The sequence below is a fragment of the Phyllostomus hastatus genome, unplaced genomic scaffold, assembly GCF_019186645.2.
Source record: "Phyllostomus hastatus isolate PE091 unplaced genomic scaffold, TTU_PhHast_1.1 phas_contig_137, whole genome shotgun sequence".
NCBI lineage: Eukaryota > Metazoa > Chordata > Mammalia > Chiroptera > Phyllostomidae > Phyllostomus > Phyllostomus hastatus.
The window spans coordinates 17153214-17175946 of NW_025333583.1; the positions used below are offsets into that span (position 1 = coordinate 17153214).

A 22733-nucleotide genomic window follows, 5' to 3' on the forward strand; every position below is an offset into this window, starting at 1 on the left:
TAGGAATAGCTATGAAGAAAAGCACCAGCAGAGTTTGGTGGAAGGAAAGAAATAGTAATGGAAAATGCAGTATATTCAAACTTTCTAAAAAAATTAATGACATCACAGAGTCACCTTTATTCGCACGGAGATAATATTATGTTGAACCATATAAAATCACCAATACTTGGACATTTTTGAACTATGAAAATAGCAATTTCATCTGATTCAACCTAATCCATAAAGCCTGTTGGGAGACAGTCTCTTGTGGGCCTCTCTTGCTTTCACACTTCCTGCTGGTAATGCTAAAATACAAGCAAGTTCCTGGCCACTCTTTACACGGCCCATTTCTCAGAGTTGCGTTCACAGCCAGGAAGGAAGTGTGAGTGATGAGGAAATGTCTCCTTATACCAGGCTTGCTTACTGCTTGCTATAAAAGCAGGGAAGCCCTTGAGCCCAGTGTTTCTCTCCTGGAACACAATTTGCTGCTTTTGCAGGTACTACCTGGGCTCTCGCATCACCTGCTTGGAACTTGGGAGCAAGGGGACTCAATGTAAACACCCTGATGCTCGTGCTGAGTACTGAACTATGAGTAATAATGCCCTTTGTCTCTGACCCAGGGTTCACATGTCTTCAAATATCTGGGTAACAGCAACGAACTAACTTCCTAGCTTTAAAGTAGGGTAAAGTCAAATCTCAGACCGCAAAAAGCTACAACATAGAATAATCTCAAATTGTTTTAGCTGTATTGTTGTGAAATTTTCCCAAACTATTGCCATTGAAGACCAGGAAGTGGAAAACATCCTTAAAAAAAGATCAGTGTGGCCATTCATCACCTATCTATCTTTGTCCTTAGCTCCTTTCCCAGAAAATTTAAAAAACACGTCATGGTCCATGGTCTTCCATACCCTTTGAGCCATGTGAACCCCCCTGAGAAAGTTATGATCGTGTCTTAGACTCTTGGAAGAAGCTGTGTGGGAGGTTTCATGTAAGCTAACCACTTGCCTTCCTATCTGTTCCCTCCAACTTGATTCAGCCATGGGCTCAATCTTTAGACATGAGTTAAGTTTTGTGAGTCAGCACTCCTATAGTACTCAGAGGCCAAGTTGTTAGGATACTGCCTTAGAAACCAAAACACAGGCTAGATGCAGGCTCATAATCTGATTCCATAGGCACAGCTCTCTGCTTTCTTCTTCAAAATGACATCGGTGGCCATGTCCCTGTTCTCCCCTCCTAGGCCTGCCATTGCTGAAACCCGCCCCTTGTCTCCTGACAATGCTACTGTTGTGGAGTTGGCATTTTTATGTAAATAGCTGCTCTCTGATTCATTAAGCCTCATTGCCTCTGACATTTTCCTTTTTGACCCTTATCAGCTGCACTTGGGCAAAATGCAAAGAAATAGAAAGAACAAAGAAAGGCAATAAAAGGATTACAACCAAGAAGTGCATTGTGTCCGTGACCAACAAGGAAACTTGGAAATGGGTGACTGAACACCCAAGGATGCCCTGTCACTCAATCAGCGCTACAACATTTGTTCAAAGCCTGACGAGTGCTTAGCACCATTTCAAGGTGTCACATGGAGATACATAGAAAATGACAGTCATAGATGCTACTTTAAGAGCACTTGCAGTTTAATAGACAAGATAGCACAATTAAATGCCTGTAGACATGTAAGCATATAATTTGGCCCTTGCTTACCTCTCTAATTACTCCTTATTTCTGTTCATAGCACCTGTCACAAGCTGTGCTGTTTAGCTTATTTACCTGTGTTCCGGATTACTATGGCCCCCTGAGCTGAGATTTGCCTGATAGGCAACACTGTGTCCATTCCAATTGTTTATGGCCAGTACCTCCAGTCTCACTCCCTAAACTCACCTGAATAAAAATTCCAAGAGGACGGGGGCTATGTCTGCCTCATTCAGCATTATAACCCCAGAGCTTAGCAAAATCTACATAATAGATTGTCCAAAAAATATTTGCACAAATAAGCAAATAAATAAAATCAGCAAGATATATAGAGATTATACAACTTATCTTCTGATTGCTGCTACTAACTCAGTAACACAAAATTAAGTGCAAACCTGGTTCAAAGGCATAACAAAATTTTCAAAGAATTTAAATAGGAAAAAAAATCTCCCAACCCCAGCACAGCTTCCCTAAAACTGACTGTGGGTGCAGATGTGAGCACAGCCAAGATCAGCCACGCTGGTCCTAACTGGCTGATGGATGCATGAGTCTTTGAACTTTAGAGAGGTTAGGTTTGCAGCATTATGGCAGCAATAACTAATATTATACTCTTCAAAAGTAATAAAAATTACTTATCAGCAAAACAAACATTACAATTCAAACACGATTTATCTTTATTGAAATGGTATTTTTATTTACATTATTTATTTCCTCTATGACCACAGAGAAACACCTTCTCTGCAAGTACATCATGCCGTTGGGGCTGAGCGGGCCTGGGTGGGGTGGACTCAGAAAAGAGACATGAAGGGCACTAGCAGGCTCAGCACCACAGTGGTAGACGTCACCCTCCGAGTGCTGTTTGAGTGCCAGTATTTGGCATACACATCATCCATGATGGAAAGCACAGCCTCCATGGTCTCCTCGCAGGTGTCCTGAATCTGATCTTCGGGCAGAACAAACTGATATGTACCATTGTCCCTCAGCTCAAAGGTGTATGCGAAGGGGATCCCAATGTCCTTAGCCCAGTCTCTTGAAGACCCTGAGAGGGCATCTACCAATGAAACCATGAAGGCAGAGTTAGAAATTGTATAGTGAAAGCACAGAGTTCTGTCAGCCATTCCAGGAGTACAGGTTCAATCCAGAGAAATAAACAACTCCTTCACGTTACGGTCTCACGGCTAGCTGTCTCCTCCCTCTCCTTGATGTGAAGCCCCTGGAGGGTGGGAATGGCTCTCGTCTGGCCTCTCTGTCTCCCTCTGCCAGGCCCCTCTACCCCCACAGCACCTAGGATTATGCCTGGCACATAGCAGAGGTTTAGGTAAAGTTTCTCAGCTGAATCAAAGCCTGGAAAATCTAGTATTTTAAGACAAGAGTAAATTGACATATAAAGGAACAGAAACAAAATGGCCATTGGGAAAAATATCATGTAAATACTATCTAGGTGGTCATCTGGTGGGTGGAGGAAATGGTGATAGGTGTTGAGGAAAAGGAGTGTGCACTTCTTCCAACTAAATTACGTCTTTTCCTTTTCTTTTTTAGATCTTTTCTCCAAGCCTCACCTGCTCTGTTTGATGAGCCTGATGGGTTCTTTGGGAACTGAATCAACAGACCACAAAGCTCATTGGAAAACGTCCTTCACTTTAACCCTTGTGCCTTCTCCCTGCCAGCTCTTTTTAAGTGAAGCCAGAGGGAGTTCTGATCTTAGCCAGTGTACTAATTTTTTCTTTGAGCTCACACCTTATCCCTGGAGAGCATAACTCTGGATTCGTACAGACTCCCTTTTATCTACGGCCATTTTGATTTGTAAAACTTCCTGTTGATCCCGGGAACTCTCTTCTCCCTTTCCTGCCCACCCCCCTCCCCAAAGTTCACTGACTTCTTTGGTGCCTTGGATACTATTGAAGAGGTGAAAAAAAGATACTTACATAAAATATCTGCACTCGCTCCAACTCTATAATTGGTTCCATGCTTTGCTTTCAGTGCATTTGCTGCCTTCTGTCCAACTTGGATCTGGAGGTGGGAAATGCAGAGACAGATATCTGGTGTTAAAAATAAAACCAGCAATCCAGAGGGACTGGTATTTTGTCCAAATCCATCTTAGGAGTTCCAGACCAGCTTTTGCACTTCCTGTTGGACATCTATACCAAGGTAGCCCGCTGATACTTCAGACTCAACACACTCAAACTCAGTAAATGTGGGATTTTCACATTTCTGGCTTATCATGTTCCTCCAGAAAATGAAAAATCATCTTTGATTCTTCTTCTTTCAAATAGTTAGCAAGTTGTAGTTCCAGGGCTGTCACCCTATTTCAGTCTCATCACCTCTGAAATGGACTATTGTCACCTTCTAAGGTGGTGGGTTACAGCCCTGGCCTGTGTACAGGAGGAGGGAGCCTGGGATGGGATATGAGGCTGATATGGGAAGAATTCAAATGGAAAGAATCTGAGCCCCTAAAACATTAGAATTCTTACAGCTATTCCAATTTCAGAGCTGTTTAGAACAAGGCTATATATAGTTATGTTTCCCCTGCACAGTGATTGCCAAGTTGTCTGTCACACAGCACAATATTTATCATGATTTCTACACATGTATGGTTTTGTAAATACATAGAGATTAATTACCAGACTCAGTGGTTGTAAATAACACTAGAAATGGAAACCTCCTTGCAGAGTTCGCTCGACTGTGTCTTTGTGCGCTCTATCAAAGCTCACCCCCGAGAACTAAAACCACTGCTAGCTGGCTTCAGTTAGGTTCAGACCAGGCGGGATCATTTTTACCGTCTTTGTGTTGAAAATTCTTGAAATGACTGTTTATGCTAACTCTTCAGTACCTGAGACTGTAAGAGACACCGAATTAAAGAATCTTTCTCAATTCAGTTTGCCAATTGCTGCCTATAATACTAAAAGTTTGTCTGTCATTCCCATCTTAGTTACCTTCCAATAACTTCCAATAACGGTGATGTCACAGCTCCAGGCCTCTCCTGCCTTCTTGCCCCCTCTGGCCTGTGGCCAGCGGCCTCTACCCAGATGGCCAATTATCAGCAGAAGACTCTCTAACCTTTCAATCTTGCAAAATGGTCACATAGTATATGTGTTGCTGAACCAAGAAGGGAATGAAATTCCCTAGAAAAATACTGGAATATTTGGGCCTCTTTTTTCTGCTAGTGGAGAGCCAGTCCAATCAAAGATCTACAATGGCCTGTCTTTGGTGGTTCATGTATGTTTGTCACAGATCCCATTAAGTAGGAAGTAAATATCTGTGACAAATATCACAAACCAAAGAATAAGGAGGGTTCTGGGTCTGTCAGCTGAAATCTCTGTTTCTGCAGACTTTTTAAATGAAGAAATGGAACTTCCAGGGCTAAGAAATGAGGGGAACTAGGACACAGTGCAATGAGCATCAAGACTGATGACCGTTCCCAGAAGGTGTAAACACCCCCTGAGCCAGTGTGAGGTGGTCCGATGAATGTAACCCCTGGAGTCTGAAGGTATCGGTTCCACCCCGGCTCCACCATTCACTGTCCACAAGAGCTCTGGTGATGTAGAAAACTCAAGGTCTCGATTTCTACATCTCCAAAGGGAGCTTGTTGTATTGTCACGAGGGTCAGATGACATAATGACTGTAAAATCCTCTTGTAAATTACAAAGTCCAAGGCAAATATTAGTTATTTCACATATCTTGCAAAATGATCATGTAGTACACATGTCCAAAAACTTTGCAAGAGAGTGAGGGTACCACTACATATTTTTGACTACTGGGAAAAGACCACCTTCAGCAAATCTCTGTGGTGCTTTTCCGTTTTGTGTCCAGACGTGTGTTTTATGGGCCCCCCTCCAGTGGAAGAGGGGCAGGATGGGCCAGAGAGCCTGTGGGTCCCCAGCCTCTGTGACCTTAAGAACAGAGTAAAGTCAGTCTCATCCATCCCAGCAGGTGTTGATAATGAAGAGTTTCTTTTAAAAAATAAAAGCATAAAATAACAAGTGATGGTCAGAATGTGGAAAAATTGGAACCCTTGCACACTGTTGGAAATTAAAAGATGGTGCAACTGCCTTCAAAAGCAGTTTGGTGGTTCCTTGAAAAATTAAAAATAGAATGGCCATATGATGCATCCACTTTTGCTTATATACTCATAAGAATTAAAAGTGGGATCTCGGGAGATAGTGTACACCTACGTCCACAGCAGCATTTTTTGAAATGGCCAAAAGGTGGGAACAAGTCAAATGCCCATTGATAGATAACAAAGGAAATGTGCTCTCTACATACAATGTAACGTTATTTACCCTTAAAATGGAAGGAACTTCTGACATAGTACAACATGAATGAACCTTGAGAACCTTATGCTAAGTGAGATGAACCAGTCACGAAAAGACAGCTGCTGTGTGGTCCCACTGACACGAGGCATCGCGAGCAGCCGAACTCATAGAAAAAGAAAACAGAATGGCTATTTCCAGGGGCAGGGGGACAGGGATTGTGGTTTAGTGGGTACAGAGCTTCCATTATGCAAGATAAAAAAGTCTCAGAGATTGGTTGCATAATAATGTGAATATTCTGAACAGTCTGCTTAAGAGTAGTTAAGATGGTAGATTTTATGTTATATATGTTTTATTACAATTAAAAGTTGAAAGGGTATTTTTTTAAAAAAGATACAAATATTACAGCCCTAAATTTACTCTCCCTTTGATGTGTGCCTGCTGCTCTTCAGTTCACACAAGGGCAGGGAGCCTGGTCCTTTCCAGCAACTCTGCCCACGATGAGCAAGCTAAACACAGCTTCAGGGAAGGACCCGGATGAGACGAGGGTCACTTTCCCTGTCCAGCCTTGGGTTTCGCTGGCATTTCCCCTTACAAACACTCCTAGCAAATACTAAAGGCAGCATTTGGAAGAAAATAAAGCATTGTGTTTAGCAGAGAAGAGAGCAGATATGATTTAGCCGTGTTATATTAGATATGCCGATTTCCACTAACAGCTGGCAGGTTCTTTAACGCACGGTTCAAAAGCTATAATTGCTGAACGGAGCTTCAAGAGAATTTACAAAAATGAGAGCACGTTCCTGCAGATTATTAACATAATCATCTCATTTATATTATAGATGAATACCTAAGATGTCTCCCAACTTGACATTTTATGAAACAGGTAGTTAATTAATGTAGGTAAAGCAGCATTTAACCTGCAACCTTCCCAGCAGGTGGCTGGCAAGGTGCAAAAAGCGGGAGAAATACAAAAGAAGAACTGAGAACAAAAGCAGGGCTGGGGCCAAAAATCTGGGGAATGGAAATCAGGGAAAGGAAAGCTGGGATCCTATTGAGCCTTCCCTAAAGCCTTGGGTGCTCTGGTCTTACCAGTTCCTCATGGTTACTTGATTTATTTTTTGTGTAGCCATAAGGCGTGAGAATGAGCTGCCCATAAGAGTGTATGGTCAGGAAGCAGAGAATGTCCTCTTTCTTGCTCTCTATGAGGCTGGAAACAGCTTTCGTCTCAGGTTCCGACACAGGGCCGGCCCCGCAGAATGTTTCATCGAGGCAGTTTTTAGATGCGCCGATACCTGGAACACACAGGAAGCAGCCGAGAAGGCACCATGATCTCAGTGGGGGACTGACACAGGGGAAGGAGTCATCCTCACTCAAGGCCACTGGGGGTGGGGCTGGGGCTTAACCTCGCTTGTCTTGAAGTTAGTTCTGGATACGTGAGTCAACTTGGGTCGTCATTCGAGGGGGAACTCAGAAAGGCGGAAGGGCTGATGTTCAAGTTTGGGAATGAATTCCAGGGCTTACATGGCCCAGGAAGGAAGGTGTAAAATGGAATGGCATTTTCGGTCATCTTTAACTTGAGCTTGTGGTGGGCCATGAAACAAATAGCTGGGAAACAGTTCTCAGGCTCCTAATGTCAGACTCCAACGAAGTCTTCCTGGCCTCAGTGTCTCTATCGCTGTCTTACTGGTTTGAGTCTCCTTACAGCTCTTTTGCAAGTACTGAAGTCACCTGTCCTCCTCACAATAACAGAGGGCCCACCAGTTGAGCCCCTGGTTACACACTGGGCACTGTGGTCAGCCCCTCCTACGTGGCATCTTGTTGAATCCCCACAACAACCTCCTGGGAAGATGGTATCACTATGGGCCCATGTTTTAAATGAAAGAAAATGAAAATGGGGAAGCGAAGTAATTTTTCCAAGATCACACGGCCTGTACATCTGAAATTTAACCCTTGCCGTCTGGTTTTTAACCAGACTGCTCTTAGCCATTCCTACTTCTTCATTTCCTTCCAGTTCCCTGCGCACATTGAGGAAAAGACTGTGTTTGCCGTGTTCACCTCTGCCCCCCTGCTGTGAAATAGTGTGCAGGGAGAATTCTCTGGTTTTTCTTCTTTTTTGTGATAATTCATATATTTCAGGACAAACTGATGCATTTCAAACATGTTCACACTGGCTTAGGCCTTCTTGGCCCTAGCTGAGCCAGCCTCCCTTGAAGAGACTCCTGCACTTGCGTGTTGCTGCTTTTTAATACCGTCCCTTTAGAGGGAACACACAGGCCAGGAACCCCAGCCAGCTGTACAAAATCAGATGTTTATTTTCAAAAGTTGTATCTCTAGTAATTCACCTCTTTTCTGGCTTTTCAGCTCCATGTCCCCCCGCCCCCCCCCCCCCGCCCCCCATCAATTTATCTACTAAACTTGTACTTACTACACCAGGATGAGTTGAAATTTCGATTGAGATCTGTCCCAAAACATGCACCATCATCATGGGATGAACGGGACTTCCTCCAAAGCCGGTCCTGCGCAGGGGAACACAGGGGTGTTGCCATTCTAAGGTCTCATAAATCACAGTGTTAGGAGTGATGGGTGCTCCTCAGGTATAAAAAAACATTCTTAGGATTGTCTAGAAGAACTTGCCCTTAACACGATGAAGGTTGTGCATGTACTTTTTAGTCTTGCAGACAGTCTACCAACCTCCAGTCACAGAAGCAATGTAAGCCCTCATATTGGGGGAAGTAGTCTGGCTTTTTTTCTCGAGCAGATTAGCAGTGCCTGGTGGATGTGATCAGGGAAAGCTTCAGAGAACCATTTTTTAGGTCCAAGTGATACAGGATGAAAGGGAAATAGCTTGGCAGATGGAACGAGGCTGTTCCAGATGCATCAGGGACAGTCTCTGCACCACTCTGGAAGCAGAAGACTGATGCGTGGAGATGAGGATAAAGACAGGTTTCGCCAGACATGCGCAGAGGGAGGGACTGCATTTGTGTGCTGGGCAAAAGGCTGTTGCAGAGCTAGGGGGTCCCATGAAGGTCCTTGGGTGAGGCGGAGTGCTGGGGGAGGGGGAGGAATGAATACTCTGTGGAAACACGGGCTCTTATTTGTGGGGTTACATGATTTAGAAACACTCACGAGGGGGAATTGTTTGCTAAATGAAAAGCTTTAGGAGATGTGTGCTCCCTATGTGAACGATCCAATGACAAACGAAGGCTGGGTTTGTATGTATCCATCATGTGGGTCCCTCGTGCTCCTGGAGGTGGACACGGGGAGATGTAGGAATTTTACACATATATATTCCTGAGCAGGTGGCAGGCAACCCACAAACTTTAAGGAGATGCAGCTGGAGAAAACATGTTTGTCTGGAAAGCTGGGAACATGTCAAAAACAAAATAAGGCACAAATGTGCTGGACTTCAACTCTAAAAAGGCCTCTTCAATACTGAACTCAAATTGTTGGCTTAAATATGTTAGGTTGAGTTTTATCCCAAATAGGATTTCTTTTTTACGTGACCACAAAACATTTTATAGCTGCTATGACTGAGGTCAGGAAAAATGAACTGCAGTCAAGATCTAGTCTATGGCGTCATCCCAGAACCAAGTTCAATGTACTCACAGTTGTCCAAGTATAAATATAGCCATCTATGTTAAGAACCGGAAGCACATAGAAGTCCAGGTACGTAAGGAGCCTTCTTATCCTTGAGTTGTCTCGATAGTTTTGTAGAATCTGGACATTTAAGAGAGAACCAGTTGGAATCATCCTGGGAAGAGGTCTTTTCTTGCCTTAATTTTTAAATGATTTCATTTCCTCCTAAGGGATGACCACAGCCTCCACCCTCCATCCCCCACCCTCCAACCCACCTCAGGTGCCTCTTGGCTAAGGTGACAATTCTCAAACTTCAGGATGCATCAAAATCTCCTGCAGGACTTGTTGTAGTACAGATTGCCTGGCTCCAGCCCACCCCCCCAACTCCCCCACCCCTAATTCACTAGGTCTGAGGTGGTGAGGTGGAGCCTGACAACCGGCATTTTTAACAAGATCCCAGTTACATTGATGCTTCCAGGAACCACTTGAGAACTACTCTTTGTGGGTTCAGTTCCTTATGTTTGGGTTTCTGAAAGGACTGACACACAAAAATATTTTACTTTTAAAGGTTTCTTGTTCCCTCAAGGGAAGGAGATAGGTCATTTGCAAAAATTCATTGTGCTATGTATTTTCCATATGGTAATCTCTTAATCCACACAACAGACCTCTGAAGTGGTCATTTTCTACTCCTTTTACAGGTGAAATACTAGGGCTCTTAGTGTTAGAAAATTTGCTCAAGACTATTTGAAAGAGGCGGAGCCAGGGTTCACTCATCTCTGACCTCCAAGACGTATTTTCTTTTACATTAGGATATGGTTGTCTTCCACTAAAAATAATTTTGAAAGCACTGGGAAGAGATCAGAATACCTCACAGTTCAGTGAAGATACTTATTAATTCCATTTCCCTTGGGGAGGAGGAGTAGCTCAGTAGAGAGTTGCCATGCCAACATGTCAATGAAGCAGCCTTCCTCCACGACCAAGACGTGACAGGTGATTTGTGGTTAACCATTACGAGGAAGCTGAAGACACTTACTTCTTTCACAAACCACTGGCAGAAAGCAGGGGCAATCCATTCCCTGGCGTGAATTCCACAGTCCATCCAAATGATCTTCTTGGTGTTGTCGGATGGTTGGCTGATCTGGAGGGAACATCTGTGCTCCATTACCAAGCACGCACTTATTATTGTAAGCCACTGTGCAAAGTTATCAGGCTTTTTCTTTCCCTAGAGGTCCCTTCCTTACTCCACTGGGTGGTTTCAAGCATGAGGCAAGGATGCTGGCAGAGATACACACCAATATGACCCTCCCTCAGCTACTCTTGTTCTCCTATGAGTGGTCCCAGCTGTTGTGCTTAGGACCACAGGCTGACTCCCCATGCCCCCACCAAAAGCCATGAAGGGAAACTGGAGATTGGGTTATCCCCACAGCTATGCTATTATTTGGCTGTGTGACCTTGTATAAGTTACTTCACTTCTCTGGGTCTTGGTTTCCTTAACCACACCATGAAAGAACTGAAAAATGAATGGGCTGTGACTGATGCATGAGTGGGAGATTTTCCCTGACACAGTCTGTCCTCTCTCATCTCTGTGTGAACAGCGGAGGCACCCAGACCTCACAGGGCCAGCCACTGAGTCAAAATGTCTAAGGTCCTGTCCAGCGCCATCATTCATGATTCTAAGTTCCTCAGTCTCAGCGGGAAGGAGGGAGGCCCAGTGTGGAGGCAACAAAGGTATAAACTCTTCTGTTTCCAGGCCTTTCTGTTTTTAAGTCCAACCTCCATGGTCCTGCCCAGCTATTCCAAATTCTCTTTACTCTAGACCTTGATTTCACCCAGATGATTAACATATAACCCTTTATAAGTTTTGAATTTTAAAAGCCCATTTGGGGGTAGAAAAGGCAGGGGTGTTTTTTTGTTTGTTTGTGTGTGTGTTAGTATTTTTGCACCGCCTCTTTTAATTTTGTCTACATTTCTACTCAAGCCCCTGAATAGCAAACAAATACCGTGGGTGAGAGAAAGCCCTCTTCCCCAGAAAGGCAACTCTCAGCCTCCTCACTCACCTTCAAATAATACATGGGCCGAGTCTCGTAGGTCATTCCTAGGAAACGCTGTGTCACCACATCTGGGTACTTCTCGCTTATCTGGCTCATCCACTGATAGATCTGAAATAGCCAGGGAGGACCGCAGTTATCCATCAGAAGATTGTTTGCTCGCCTCTAATTAAGATAACTGCTTCTTTCATTAAGATAATGAACTCTGTACTCTTTGCTCTGTGTTACAACAGCTGTGTGCTAAACAAGCTAGAACATGAAACCAATGAATTATTACCCCCCCTCTCCCATTTTCTCTACAGATCGACTCTGCCATAAGTCTTAGGACACCTTGTCTATCTTTACAGAGAAGTTACTGAGAATTAACAATTTCCACTGATCACACTTCAGAAACATTACACAATACATCCTTCAAAAGGCCACCAGGCTTAGCTTCCATGTGACACCCAGTCATGCCAGAAATTTAATGAAGGCTTGTTTTATGGGATCTCCTTCCATCTTTATGAATCTCAACAATATTTTTTTGCTAACGTCCGTGGTTCCAAGTTTAGAGGAAAGGTGGGTAAGCCCTTCATAGAATATGCCAACAGACGCTTAAATCAAGCTCCAGTCAATCATTTTGATTAAACCGGGCAGACCCGAATAGATGCTGATTTAATTGCAAGGCTCACACCAGGCTTAGAAAAGCAGGGTCTTACATTTTTGCCTACAAGTCAGTAACGTGGGGCTCTGAGAGAGTGGCTGGGATGAGGGAGTTCATGAACATAAGACATCACATAGCGGTCAGGATGTGATGGGATGCCTCCCATACTTTCAAATCTTCCTTGTACTATTTGAAAATAATTCTGGAAAATATTAACATGTTCCCCAATATTGAGAATAACTGGTAAATCCTGTTTGGAAGGCAACGTGTACATTTATATAAATAATTTAGATGTGTATACTCTTTAAACCAGCAATTCTATTTTAAAAAATGTTCACTTCAAATAGTTTTGCATAATGTCACACATGCACCCACTCACACCTACTTATTTGCATATATAGTACTTAATTTAATTTTTTATTGTAATTAGTTCTAGAAATCACCAAACATATCTTAGTAGCAATACAAATATTTCTTTGAAAAAAATTGTTTTTCCCTTGAGAAGTGCTGAGGCTGTCTCTTGCATGCATCCTACAAGAAATATCACGTTTTCAGCGAAATGTGATTGAGTCAGAAGGTTTCTCCTCCCCACCTCACACACCCATGTACACACTGGCCGTGCCCTGCTTAAACTGGCTAAGAACTTGATAAACAAGAGTAAAGGTTAATTCTGGTCCATGTTCACACTAGCATGACTAGTTAGAGTGTTCTTTTCTTCTTTGTGTTGTTGGTTTGCATTTTCTTATTTCATAGCACCAGCATCTGTAGCTCCAGTGGTGCTGCTCAGGGGTAGGAAGGGTAATGTTTGGGAATTCTTGACCTCAGTGACCAGGCAAATCTCCACCTCATATTTTGAGCCTCTCGGGTGGATGGATAGTAACAGTGAACCGTCCCCACACGGTCTACAGTAAGTGGTGCCCACCACCACCCCTCACCATGTATTCTCACTCACCTCCTCCATGCGGTGGTACTTGTTATAAGAATAGGTCTCCAGGCTCCTCCATGGAGTCACTGTCTTGTCCACAAGCTTTTGTGTCTGTTGCACCGGTGATCTGCAAAGGCAGGAAGTCAGACAAAAGGCCGGGAAGAAACTGGGGTGTCAGGAGGGTGGGAAGGTGGATGTGGACGGTAGCGGAAAGCCGTATGCTCAACACCTAGAGGATAAAAGCCATTTATCTCCTTCAGGTGAATACTCTTCTCCCAGGTTATTCTTTCTTTTTTTTTTTCTGAAGATTTTGTTACACAGGCTAAATTACACTTTTATTATAACCCAGAAAAGAGGCATAAAACATTTATCAGTCCATGTGTAAAAATGTTGTCTCTCTGATTTGGGCTACAAAGAGCAAAATGAATATTTACATTGTAAGGTCACTAGGAAATGATTTCACTGCGTCTTTGGAATGTGAGAGGAGAGGGGGCAGCCAATGAGAAGGATGTCCTTTCCGCCCTCCCTTCTTCCTCATTCCTCGCACCAGCACCAGAGTCCTGCCTGTCACGCCCTGCCAGGAGGTGAGATCCTGGGAGATGCTGTCACAACAGGGCTGGGACCAGCCATGGTCACTGTTGGAGCAGCCCTGTTCCCTCCTTCATTAGGTCAGCGAATGCTTGGGCCTCTCCTTATCCCAGTTCCCTTCTTGGTGGTGGGAAATGGGTACACGGAGGAGCAGGGCTGGAGGGCTGCAAGGTGTGTGAGTGTGTTGTCTCCTGAGCCCGTGTTGAATGACTGCATCTATGTCCCATGCAAAAAAAAAAAGTGAACAGTCTGGAATTTGAATGAAAACTCCTGACATTAAAAGTGCTGATCTCTGTCACATGAAGTCAGACATAACACTTAACCTGCACACATCCGGGTACTCAGTTCAGGCAATGTTTAAACCATATCCTTAGAGAAGGCAGGTCCCTGTTTCGGTGCAGTTTCTCGGCTGCTGCCGAATGCAGGGAGAGAAGGAGGGAAAAGTAGCTTGTCTGCTAATGTATCACTAGTCTCATGTCACTGATCAAATGAAAAGATTATTATACTTTGGCTTTTCTTTTAGAATAAGAATACATAAAATGTCTAACAGAGAAAATGATCCTTTAGGGTACATTATTAATAAATAAGATCAAAGATTGATGAAATTTTGATGTGTGCAGAAGCAAAATAAAACCCTAATGAATACTGAGGCAAAATTTGTGTTTTACATACTTAGTAAGAAATCGTTTCATAAGTATTTCATGACAACAAAATATTTTCAAAATTTTTTCCCCTGCTTACAAAATTAACATGCATATATCAGAAAGTTTAAAAAGTACAGAGAGGAGAAAATAGGAAAGAGAAAAGAAATAATCAATAATCTCACCTTCCTGAGTTAACCATTGTTGGTATTTTGGCCTGTTTCCTGTCAGTCTTTTGTCTGTGCATATTTTTTTTTCTTAAACAGTACAGATTATATCTGTATTTAATTTTGTATTAACTCCTTCATATTCTGTATTCTACCAGAGACATTTCATCAAAGCCATAAAAACTCTTTATAAACATTATATTTAATGACTGACTAATATTTAATTGTAAGTATATATTACATAGTATCATTTATTTAAATATTATCACCTGTGCTGGATATTAAAGCTATTTTCCTTTTTCATCTTTGGGTTTGTTTTTTTTTTGCTATTTTAAATAATTCTGGACTTAATTATTTTTTGCATAAATCTTTGTACTCACTTCTGATTATTTCCTTGAGTTATATTCCAGGAAGAAGAATTAGTAAGTTAAAGAGAATGAACACTTTCAAGGCATCTGATTCATCCTGCTAAGTCCCAAATGATTCTACAGAATTACACTGTAATTGGGAGTAGGCGATAGATATGAGTCCACTTTACGAGAAAGATTACAAAACTTGTGATCTCTTTTAACTGATTTTCTCCACTATCGTTACACAACTCCTAGTGAGTAAACAATATAAAAATGACAGCTAATTTACATTTTGAGTCGGTAAGAGCCATATAAAAATGGACATTATTGTATATCAGTAAATGGTAATAAAATGAAAACAGCCAATTAGGATCAGGGCTAGCAGGTGGGAAGAGTTCTCCTCAGGCGCAGTCCCAGGGCTCTCCAATGGACCCTGTCTTCATGGAGTTCCACTGCCTGAGCTGAATCACTTCTGCAATTTAACCTGGGCATGGCAGTCATTATTTTAAATAAAAGTTTCAATGCATCTTCATTGTAGAATATTTGCAAAATGAAGAATAGTTAGTTGAGGGAAAGGAAAAAATCACCAACAAAGATAACAATTAGCACGTTGGTACATAGTTTTTCTTGTATGTGTGCCATTTCTAAGTGTGCCATTACATTTTGTATCCCACATCTTTCCTTTAGCACAAAACATGTATTTTCCCATGCTATTAAAATTTTATCATAATCATTATTTTAAAGGATAAATAATATTCCATTAATATATATGTCAGTATTTACACAACCTAATATGGTAATTTTAGGTTGTTTCCAAACATTGTAATATTTAATATAATATTTATGTCATCAGTGAGGCTGCATCTCAGTGCATAGATTCTTTCCATAATTTTATTTATTGTTTTTAGTCTAGATTTCCAGAAACAGGAATACTAGGTCAAAAAATGTGTAAGTTTTAAGACTCTTGATATTTTTAAAGAGGATGACATTTTTTTCCAATCAAAGCCTTTTGGACACTATAAGAGTCTTTGTCTCTAGTTTATAAATGAATAGTTTTATCAGGGAAGATAAATGTAGTATTTGTATAAAACCAAGTAAACTAATGGGAAAAACTAAGAAGGTGATGTTCAAACAGGTTTTGACATCACAAAAAAATCCTGGGCTTTCTTTACGTATCTGACATCAGACCATCTGTGAAGCTAAGGGCATGTTCAGGTCACACAGAGGTGTGGGCAAAAAATCTTGCTCTGTGAGAGCAGTTAATTGCAAGATTCTTTTAACCTGAAGAAAAAGAGGAAATACTTTGTAACTACATATGCTTGATGAGATGTATCAAATGAGCAAAATATTGAGTTACATATGAACAACAGAAGAGATACTTTATATGGTAACTACACTATACACAGAGAGAGACACATATTCAGAGTTTTAAGTAATAATTCATTATGAATACGGGAAGAACACAAAAATTGGCAAATGACATGAATGTACAACTGATAAACTAGTAAAATGAGTAATAAACAAGACAAAATGTTTAACCTTATTAGAAATCAGCAAAATGCAAAATAAGTCATCTGTTGGTATTTTTCACTTACTAAATTGGCAAACACGTAACATTTATACACTGTCATTGGAAGTATAGATGGACACGCCTTTTCTAGAGGGCAATTTGGCAATGTGCAGCAAGATTCTTAAAATTTTCTCAGTTCCTGGCCCAGGAATTACAATTTTCATCACTTATATTAAGAAAATAATCAAAACTTTGCAAAAAATATTACTGTAGCTGGATGCTTATCATGGTATTATTTGTGAAAATGACAAAGTAGAAATCAAATAAATGCTCCTTCAAGTAACAATAATGTGTCATAAATGAATTATCAATGTCATAGAAAAAGTTTTATCACATAATTTAACTGGAAATTTTTGGCCAGAGTACTATATACATAATTAGCTGGCTAGGTAGCTATTTAGAAATGTTAACAGTAATTGCCTCTTTGTGATATTATTTGGTGTTTTTAGATACTTTAAGCATTTTTTCCTGATAATTAGAATAATGTGATTTACTAATAAGAAACAATATAAATGAGGGACAGAATTTTTACTGTAATTTCCTTTTTCAATCACAAAATATAACATTTCTATTGGTATTTATCATATATGGTGGCAGAACATGTTTATTAGATACTCATCTATTCAAAGATTATTTGAGTAATGTTTAATGATAAGAGTTCAGTGATCTTCCTTGTTCTCATCTTACAGTAGTGTGTGGGGATAAGAATAGAGGAACCCCCTCCCCTGCATTTATCTTGAGAAAACTTTCCCATTTGGACAACCTAAATCATGACAGTCAGCCCCTCTTCCCACTGCCCACTCACCTATGATGTCCCAGCCCGCTGTGGACCAGCATCCCCAAGAGGCAAAGGGTCCCAAGCAGAGGCTTCATTCTCCTGCAGACAGGGCCAGGGAGTCCTGGGCCTATCCTGCAGGTCAATGGATGAAGTGTCTCTGGGAATGCACCCAGGGGTTGGCTCCCGCAATAAAGATAAGATAAGCCAATCAGTGGATGTCCCAGCAGAATCACACGTGAGCAGTGGCTTCATTAACTCCATCATGTCCTCAAACAGCTTTTCTACCATTGGATTCTACCATCTGATTTTTCATTTCTCCTATAAAGCCGAACTTACACAAGCCCTTGGCTCCACCAGAAACGAGTTCCTTCTCTGTTTCTAGGAATCCACATCACCTGTACTCAGGAGCTGACCACTCCCACTGTTCGCTCCACAAGTTCGCTGGACATAATAGGTCATGTGTCTTCTGCTCTGGTCATGGTGAATATGATTATTATTCAAGATCTCAATTCCCCTCTGAATCTAAGACTTTATTTGGGATCAAATGCCTTCTCTTGTTCGGAGAGACCACATTACCAGCTTTTCAAACAAAACCATGCATCTCCAAATAGGTGCAGTGAAAACTTTTAAAATCCTTTCTCATGTGGATTTTCCCACACACTCCTCCCACATGAAAGACTCTATCAGACAACCCACCACATAGTTGGAAAAACCCAGGATATCCCTGAATCTCAAACAGTGACCAGCAAAAGGAAAGGCTCAGGTTAGAATTACTACTGAAAGTCTAATTGACCAATACAAAAGTTGATGCAGAGAAGGCAAGGATTTGAACAGAGTCCTTGGCATTTGATGGTCCAGTCTAAATTCTTTGCCCTATAATCATTCATTCATTCATTCATCTATCCACTCATCCTACAAAAATGCAATGGGTACTTACTCTATACCAGGCACTTGTATGAAGATGAATACATACTAAGATGAATGAGGCAAACAGAATCTCAGCTGTGATGAAACTCACAGTAGAGTGGAGAGAACAATAAACAACTATACAAAAAATAATATAATTTTAAGTAGAAGGAATCAAATTAAGGTGATAGGGGGTGTTTGTGGGCCCAGAATATACTGAGATAGAGCGGTCTCTCCTGACTATGATGATTTTTAATTTAAGTTCTAAATGATGTAATTAAAGCAAAAGGCTGTAGAAAAAGAGTTGTCGGCAAAGGGGAAAGCATCTGTAGGAATCCTAGGGAAGAAATGAGCTTAATGTGATTAAGGAACTGGAAGAAAGCCAGTGTTTGAGTGAAGTGGGAACAAGAGAGAGAGTGATGAAAGATGAACCCAGGGAGAGAGACAAGAGCCAGATCTTACAGAAGCCATGGGTCATAGTCTAGATTTTGGATTTTACTCTAGGAAATCAGTGAAAAGGTTTTGGATTTGTATTTTAAAGGATTATGCTGGATGCTAGATAGAGAGAAGACAAGAGGAGGACAAGAATGGAAACAGAAAAGCCAACTGGGCGTTGGCTGTTGTGGCTCAGTGGATTGAGTGCCAGCCTATGAACTAAAGGGTCACCGGTTCGATTCCCAGTCAAGGTACATGCCTGGGTTGTGGGCCAGGTCCCCAGTGGGATGCACATGAGAGGCAACCACACATTGATGTTTCTTTCCCTCTCCTTTTCCCTCCCTTCCCCTCTGTTTAAAAATAAATAAATATAATCTTTTCTTTAAAAGACCAGCTGGGAAGATAACATTCCAGGGGAGAGATGATGGAGATTCAGGCCAACCAGTCATGGTGAAATGTTGAGACTTGGTCACATTGAGAATTTATTTTAGATGCAGACATACTGAATTTGCTTATGGAATGAATATGAAGTGTGAGGAAACTAGGAAACTTGAGAACAACTCCTAGATTTGGGGGCTAAGAAGTTGAGTGAATTGTGGTGACATTTTATGAAATGGGGAAAATCGAGGGGTAAATAGGCTTAAGTGCATGAAAAGTCAGGAATTCTCTTGAGCCCTGATAAGGTTGAGATGCTTATCAGACACCCAGAGGATTGTCACGAGGACAGCCACAACAGCTGGCCGGCTCTCAGAGGGAAGCGGGAGCAAGGTGCATAAATGTGTGACTTCAGCACGTAAGAGATGGTGTTCAAAGCCACATGGAGCTTATCTGGCGTGTGAGCTCACTTAGAAGGAAAGAACAAAGACTGATCCCTGAGTCGTTCTAACGTGTAGAGGTCTTGGCGGAAGAGAGGAATGAACCATGGAAACTGAGAAAGAGCAGCCAGTGAGGTAGGTGGGGAGACGAGAGACTATTGTGCCTCAGAAGCCGAGTGAGAAAAGCATTTGAAGAAAGTGAGAGTTACTAACGGGATGAAATGACCCAAAGTTGAGTTGGATGACTGATAACTAGCGATCTCAACCGGCCACAGTACAGAGGTCCCTGGAGACCTTGAAAGCAGCAGTTGAAGTCAGCATGCATGTGGCATGTGGCAGGTGGCAGGTGGCATGTGGCATGCGACAGGGATGGAAGCCTGACTGGAGCTGGTTAATGAGGGAAAGGGAAGTGACAGAGTGGAGGCAATGAGGGTAGAAGACTTTGTCAGCATGAGTTAATGACATTTCAAAGGGAACTGCATCACTATGATCTTCCTTTGTCCTCTTGGGATACTGTCACTTGGAAATCTTGAATTCGCATTATGATGATGTTTAGAACAGGGGTAAGATGCAACACCCACGGCACTCTTCCTTTTACCCAAGTTTCAGGACAGAGCAGTCCCTCTCACTATTCTTAACTCTGAAGCAAGGGTTTTAATGGAGCCAAGGGCTCCATAGAAGATGAATGGAACACAGGAGTTGAGGGTGTTTTCATTCTCCTGCTCCTGAATGGGGCCAAGATAGACTCAGAGCAAAGGGGAGTGTGGGTAGTTTAAATAAAAAGCAAGACTACAATAGGCTTCCCTCCCAACAGATATGTAATCCCATGTAGCTATTCTGAAGAAAAAGAACATAAATAAAAATAAATATGTGAAAATGCACAGTCAAATAATACTTACAAATTGTTAGTAGAAAGCTGCAAATCATTTTTTAAATATGTTGTGAGGACATTTGGCATTACAACACAGGATTTTTCTAACAGTCACTGATAATTGGATATTCTTCAATCCCCATGTCCAATTTCACTATAATACGTGGTCTCCTGCCAGCCCACCATCCAAAGATTATCTTTCCGCAGCCTTATGGAATGCAAGCAGTAACCCAGAGGACTCGGGGCCAGTGAACTGGAACCATGAGCTCCTCACTAACAAGGGTGAATTATTATCACATCATTCCTGGTGATTAGATTATTCCTTATCATTGTGTTTTATAGCTTTCTAGTTAGTCATCTCAACACAATTTATTCACAATAATAGTGTTTTTTATTATTGCTGTTTTATAGTTCCTATAGCAGTAAAATTTATTCTCAACCCTATTACTACAATAATCAACTACTAATGGAATTCTTGTTTTTATTTGATTGTGTTTTAAAGCCATAACAATAAAATTTACTCCCCAAAATATTACTGCAAGTTTTACGTTCTCTCAGCTACTTGAGAGAATGCCACAAACACATGTGGTTCTTTGAGCCACATGGGAGAAGGCTTGCCAACATGTAAATATTGTTCTAGGGGGGGAAAAAAGGGAATTGGTTCCCATTAAGGTGAGACCCATGTTTTTTGCTAGAGTAGGTAATAGGATGAAAGAAATAAATGGGCCTTAGAGACTGCTGATTTAGAGGAAGATTAAATTCTAATTGGCAGGAATATTTGTTTGAAAAATCAACCTCTTTTAATTACCTGCCAAGCCCTAGACAATTCCACCATCTTTATCCTCCAAAATAATGTGCTCTCAAAATGATGCCCATGATTCCTCATGGCCAGTTGCCATATTAGTTGGAGAGAGGCTGCTGTGAAACATTACCAAAAGGCCAGGGTCATTTTGAAACTGAACAGTTTCAGGGACTTCTGAGTTGGAAGGCACACAGCCAAACCAGCTCACCATCCCTGCTACTCCTTAGCTGTTTGTACTGACCCTGAACCCAAGGACATTGCAATAAACTTCATCACCTTCCATGTACCTTTATACCTGGAACACCGAGTCAAACAGCTGGGACATGAATTACAGTCCTTCTAGGGGAGCAAAGTGCCAACAGAACTCAAGGAAGAGATGTGTCAGACAGCAGGAATTCGGGTGTGGTGAAGAACATGGTCTCAGATGTATAACAGGTTGACTTAAGACCACAAGCATGGATGGCCGCAGACTGGGTGGAGATATAAGCTGATTGTCACTCAGAGATTCTGGCTTGTGTAGCAGAACAGTCAAAATCTTGATTTGGTTTCTCAGGCAATACCAAGAACAGGTTTTTGTTCTGACAGAAAGAAGCTCCAGAGATTGCAGCTACTATCTAAGGCAATAAACGAGTGGATCTCTGGATGCATGGATGGATGCATGAATCTCCGTCTTGCTCCTGTCAGATGGCACAAACCCATTGGCTAGAGCTAGCCTCTCGCATACACAGGTAGGCGCTTAGCTTCCTGCGACCATCTGCTCCCTTCGCTGAGCTGTGGCAGCTGGGGCAGTGCGCCCACTGAGATCTGCTTTCAGGAAAGAAACTGATGACATTCTTTCTCTGGCTGTTGGTGCCTTCAGAATCTGACTCAATATTCAAGCTGAGACTAGGGGCTACCTAGACGTCCCCTAATGGCTGAGGACAGAATTGGTCGAGCACAAGGACTCATCACTGTACCTCGGCAGGATTCTTCTCTGAGCAACCTTGTTGGACCTGCACCATGGTCTGAGGTTCTTCCTACCCAGTCCTCTTCTCCCCGCTCCCTTTAACAGGTGTCAAGCCCCATGTCACGGTCTGAAGGTCCCCTTTGCCTCCTCTATCTTCCTCTCCCTTTCATCTTTCACAAGGACTACCCCCTATAAGTATCTTCCACTTCCAGAGCCATCTTGGCATCTACTACTCGACGATCCAACCAACATACCAACTGGAGTCCAGAACCAATGAAAATAAGTAAATAGGGTGAATATGGTTGGCTTCAAGTCAGACGGATCTTTCTGGATTTTGTGGATAATTAGATGCAAAAAACAAAAATTACTTTGGAAGAACAGGGGTAATCCTACATGTCCAGGACTTACCAGTTTCCAAAACGCAGCTGGGTTTCAAACTGTAGAAAAATCACACACTAGCTAAATAGCATGCCATGCTAGTTGGCTTTAAAAAAAAAGTGTCTTCTATCTGTTTGTTTGCCCTGCATAGCATGTTCACAGTATGTCAGGGTCCTCAACCTTTTGTGGAGATGATAAACTTTGCTCCTTTTATTTATTTTTTTTGGTGCAGAAGTATCTTCTATTTATAATAGATCATCAAGGATGAAAGAGGAACGGGGAAGAAATACATGCTCTCTATCACCAGGAGTGCGGGTGGGAGGAGACTGGAGGGGTACCAGGGAGAAGCTTAGATTTCCTCCAGAAACCCCAGCGACCT

At 42.0% G+C, this 22733-nt stretch overlaps 1 protein-coding gene across 1 annotated transcript; it reads right to left on the bottom strand.

The window, feature by feature from the left end:
- Positions 1 to 2315: 2315 nt before the first annotated feature.
- On the bottom strand, positions 2316 to 17348 carry CPO (carboxypeptidase O). The gene is made up of 9 exons (XM_045854750.1): positions 17229 to 17348; positions 13135 to 13234; positions 11549 to 11650; positions 10525 to 10629; positions 9522 to 9632; positions 8341 to 8431; positions 7005 to 7207; positions 3591 to 3675; positions 2316 to 2716 (listed from the first exon to the last, which is right to left on the bottom strand). The coding sequence occupies exons 1-9, from the start codon at positions 17294 to 17296 to the stop codon at positions 2454 to 2456; spliced, it is 1128 nt and encodes a 375-aa protein (XP_045710706.1). The 5' UTR covers positions 17297 to 17348; the 3' UTR covers positions 2316 to 2453.
- Positions 17349 to 22733: the final 5385 nt, after the last annotated feature.

Coding starts and splice junctions, on each gene's coding strand:
- CPO (XM_045854750.1), bottom strand. CDS start 17,296: ATGAAGCCTCTGCTTGGGACCCTTTGCCTCTTGGGGATGCTGGTCCAC. Junction 13,235..17,228: donor AGCGGGCTGGGACATCATAG/GTGAGTGGGCAG, acceptor CTGCCTTTGCAG/ATCACCGGTGCAACAGACAC. Junction 7,208..8,340: donor TTTCAACTCATCCTGGTGTA/GTAAGTACAAGT, acceptor TGTGTGTTCCAG/GTATCGGCGCATCTAAAAAC.